Source organism: Coenobita brevimanus, chromosome 57, assembly GCF_032717465.1.
Source record: "Coenobita brevimanus isolate Jiangsu-jjx chromosome 57, ASM3271746v2, whole genome shotgun sequence".
Classification (NCBI taxonomy): Eukaryota; Metazoa; Arthropoda; class Malacostraca; order Decapoda; family Coenobitidae; genus Coenobita; species Coenobita brevimanus.
This window is the reverse complement of record NC_137010.1, coordinates 20452330-20457329: the sequence shown is the minus strand read 5'-3', so window position 1 is coordinate 20457329 and position 5000 is coordinate 20452330. Positions and strand designations below refer to the sequence as shown.

At 53.6% G+C, this 5000-nt stretch overlaps 1 protein-coding gene across 1 annotated transcript in view; it reads right to left on the bottom strand.

Annotated features, from left to right (window-relative positions):
* lft (Limb expression 1 family member lowfat) overlaps positions 1–477 on the bottom strand; it is a 189464-nt gene extending 188987 nt beyond the window's left edge. Inside the window, exon 1 of the mRNA XM_080274230.1 lies at positions 216–477. Within this exon, the coding sequence (XP_080130356.1) occupies positions 216–429 (214 nt within the window). The 5' untranslated portion in view covers positions 430–477. The remainder of the gene's footprint in view (positions 1–215) is intronic.
* Positions 478–5000: the final 4523 nt, after the last annotated feature.

Here is a 5000-nt window from a genome sequence, read left to right as displayed (position 1 = left end):
GATAGGCCAACACCAGCAGCCTGACTACCACAACTCCGGTAGCCACAGCAGGTAACACCAAACAAACATCAGTACCATCAGCAGGAGAGAAGACTACACCAAGTAACACTGTGCTACATTAACACCGTGGCTGTCACACCAGAAGCATGTTTGAGAGCAACAACAACACGAGCGTGTGTGTGTGTGTCAGTGTGTGCTGAGCCCCGGTAGCCCACCTCTGCCGTAGCCTTGCGTGTGCTTGGCGAAGCTGTTGACGACGGCGTCCACGGCCTCTTTCAGGATGGTCTTAGCGCGCTGATCGTGCACGCCGGAACTGGCCGAGGGCGGGCGTGGACCGCCGCCGCCGCCCGCAGCCCCGCCCTTGCTCTTGCCGCCGCCGCCGTGCACCAGGCTGGGCGGCGGGCGGGCGGCCTGCATGCGGCTGCTCATGGTGGGTGGCGGGGCGGGAGGCGGGTGGCGGTGGCGGTGGCTGGTGGCGGCTGAGTCTGACACGGTGCGTGCGGCCAGCTTAGTTGCGGTTACAAGGGTGCGGGCGGAGAGCGGCTGCGGCTGCGGCACCCAGACGCATCCTCACGACGTGACGGGCGCGGCGGGCGGCACCAGACTGCGGCCCAGCTGGCGCCGCCGCCCCGCCGCGCCGCGCCTCCGCCCAGCCAAGTAGTTCCGCGCCCTCATCCGCGGCCCCCGCCCCTTCCCGCCCACCCTGAGGCCCGCCCGAAACCCGCCCCGCCTCCTGCAGCAGCCAGGGCGGCGGGGGGCATGTGCATGGGGCAGGGGCACCACAGGGGTACAGGGGGGGCGCGCAAGGATACCGCAGCGGTGCCCTCTCGCGGCCGCCGCCACAACCAACGCCATGAGTTACGAGAGTGGCACACCAGCCAGCCCAGCCGCCCTCCCTCGCCCGCACCCTGCCCTCGCCCTCACCTCACCCCATCTCACCGCCCTCACCCGCACCCTGCCCCTCCTTCCCTCCCGCCTGCCCCACCTGCCCTGACCGGCTGGGGCGGGGCGGGGCGGGGCGGGTGAAGACTGGCACAACAAAGGCCACCAGCAGCACAAAGAGCCGCCCACTGCAAGCATCCTCGTCCGCCCTCACCCCGCCCCCACCCTCACCCTCTCCCGCCCACACTGTCACTCACGTGTTACACTGATGGGCGATTTCATGAGGACTACAAAAAATTATCCAACCCCTCTCAGGCGGAAGATTTCATGAGGACAAAAAGAAGTGATCCACCCACCCTCACCCACCCACACTATCACCACACCTCACTCATCCATCGCACCCACTCTCACGGGTATCTTCATCCACACCTTCACCCTCACCCACACCCTTACCCTCACCCTCACCTACCCACACCTTCACCTCACCCTCACCACCATGCTTACCCATCCATACACTCACCCACACCCACATGCAAAACCATCCATACTCTTCCCCTCACCTCATCCATCCATACATTCAACCATCCACACCATAACACCCACATTCACTCTCGCCAAATCCACAACCTCACTCACTCCCAGCCACGCCCACACTCCCACCGCCACCCACTCACACCCTCGCCCACCCACACTCTCACTCGCTCTCAGCTTAACTCATTGAAATTCATCTACAGTTACCCACACCCACACCCATACCCTCACTTACCCACACCATTAAACATTCACACTTAAACCCATCCACACTTTCACTTACACCCACACCCTTACCCATTCAGTGACGTTCAACCTTCATTTACTCACACCCTCATCCACCGACACCCTCAGCTTCACTCACCCACACCTTCACCCACCCACACCCTCAGCTACACTCACCCACACCCTCATCCACCCACACCCTCAGCTACACTCACCCACACCCTCATCCACCCACACCCTCAGCTTCACTCACCCACACCCTCATCCACCCACACCCTCAGCTACACTCACCCACACCCTCATCCACCCACACCCTCAGCTTCACTCACCCACACCCTCACCCACCGACACCCTCAGCTACACTCACCCACACCCTCACCCACCCACACCCTCAGCTTCACTCACCCACACCCTCACCCACCGACACCCTCAGCTTCACTCACCCACACCCTCAGCTTCACTCACACCCTCACCCACCGACACCCTCTGCTTCACTCACCCACACCCTCATCCACCCACACTCTCAGCTTCACTCACCCACACCCTCACCCACCGACACCCTCAGCTACACTCACCCACACCCTCACCCACCGACACCCTCAGCTTCACTCACCCACACCCTCACCCACCGACACCCTCAGCTTCACTCACCCACACCCTCACCCACCGACACCCTCAGCTTCACTCACCTACACCCTCAGCTTCACTCAACCACCGACACCCACAGCTTCACTCACCCACCGACACCTTCAGCTTCACTCACCCACCGACACCCACAGCTTCACTCACCCACACCCTCACCCACCGACACCCACAGCTTCACTCACCCACACCCTCACCCACCGACACCCACAGCTTCACTCACCCACACCCTCACCCACCGACACCCTCAGCTTCACTCACTCACACCCTCAGCTTCACTCACCCACCCACACCCTCACCTTCATTCACCCACCGACACCCTAAGCTTCACCCACCCACCGACACCCTCAGCTTCACTCACGCACACCCTCACCCACCAACACCCTCAGCTTCGCTCACCCACACCCTCACCCACCGACACCCGCAGCTTCACTCACCCACGCCCTCACCTTCACTCACCCACCCACACCCTCACCTTCATTCACCCACCGACACCCTAAGTTTCATCCACCCACCGACACCCTCAGCTTCACTCACCCACACCCTCACCTTCACTCACCCACCGACACCTTCAGCTTCATTCACCCACCGACATCCTAAGCTTCACTCACCCACCGACACTCTCAGCTTCACCCACCCACCGACACCCTAAGCTTCACCCACCCACCGACACCCTAAGCTTCACCCACCCACCGACACCCTAAGCTTCACCCACCCACCGACACCCTAAGCTTCACCCACCCACCGACACCCTAAGCTTCACCCACCCATCGACACCCTAAGCTTCACCCACCCACCGACACCCTAAGCTTAACCCACCCAAACCCTCACCCCTTGATATGATTCGTTAGCAGTATGAAATTGGGCAAATTTGATCCACAGAATTTCATTACCAAGGAGCAAGGTCCTCTTCCCTCCCTACCCGTCTCTCTCTCTTCCTTTGTTCTTCATTCCTTTTCAACTTTCTCTTTTTCTCCCCTTCTTCGTTCCTCTTTCCTTTTATGTTTAGTATTCATTCCCCTCGCCTCCTCCCTCTCTCTTCCTGTCTCCCTTTGTTCCTGCTTCCCTTCTCTCTCTCTCTCTCTCTCTCTCTCTCTCTCTCTCTCTCTCTCTCTCTCTCTCTCATGACACATATTAGAGCACATTACCCCCTCATATCCATCATACTAAATGTGCACCTCAATCCACGCACACACTCACATGCACGCACACACTCAACCACACACAGACATATATAATACATACACACACACACACACACACACACACACACACACACACACACACAGTTTCATCTTTATTCAGTATCTACCTACCTACCACCCTATCGGAATCTCTCTACCCTAGCTGCCTACCTACCAATGTCTTGTACCTCTCCACTTGCCTACTCATCTATCTACTAACTTCCAATCTACCCGCTTACCTATATATATATATATATATATATATATATATATATATATATATATATATATATATATATATATATATATATATATATATATATATATATATATATATATATATATATATATATATATATATATATATATATATATATATATATATATATATATAAAATCTAATCCTATATTGCCCCATGAGGTGGGGAAGAGCCTGGGACTAGGCAAGCTGGTCCTGACATTTAAGATGAGATTGACCAGCCTCACTCATCCCTGAGTGGCGTTACGTGAGCAACAAACCCCAACCACCCCCTGGATACAAACCTGTGTACAGGTTCAATCAGACTGGAGCGCCTCAATTACCCACTAAACCACCAGGCGCCACAATCTGGTTATATGGTTACCATCCAGCGTAGTAAATGGTTTCCTGGTGTACAGGAAACCATTTGGCTTGTCACTCAGTGTAGAGTCACCCACAGGCGGAAGGAAGAGGAAAGAATGAAGGAAAGAAAGACAGAAGAGGAAGGAAGGAAAGAAGGAAGGAAGAGAGGAAAGGGCAGTCACTCGATTGCAAAACTACATCGAGTGAGTGGATGGTGGGCGCCCACCTACCATATATATATATATATATATATATATATATATATATATATATATATATATATATATATATATATATATATATATATATATATATATATATATATATATATATATATATATATATATATATATATATACATATATATACTTACGGTATCTAGATACCTACCTAGGTGCCTACTAAAATAGCTACCTGCCACCCTTTTATCCTATCCACATTCTTGCTGACTTACACCGGTACCTACCTATTAACTGCATACCTATTTACTTAGCTACCTCTCTGCCTACCTACCTACCTCACTACACACGTACCTACCTACCTACCTGCTTGCATATCCACCTGCCTGCCTCCCTCTCTGCTTGTTAATCAAAGCACCTGCTTATCTAGCTACCTATCGACCTACCTACCAATATATGTACGGACGTACCTACCTACCAACCTTCGTGCTTACCTATTCACCTACCTATCTTCATTCTTACATATCAAACAACATGGCTAATTATTTTCCGGACTTAGATTTCGGATTTTGGTTAGGCAGCCCATTCCCGAGATCAAGAAATCCATTCACACACCAACAGATGCAACGTACACCCTCACATTCCACCACCTGGGCACTAATGCTAATAGTCCATCCTGTGATGTGCAGGAGATATCGCACTGAGGTCTGGTGAGATGGTGTTAGCGGCGGTGTTTTGTTGGCGTGTTTTACCGAA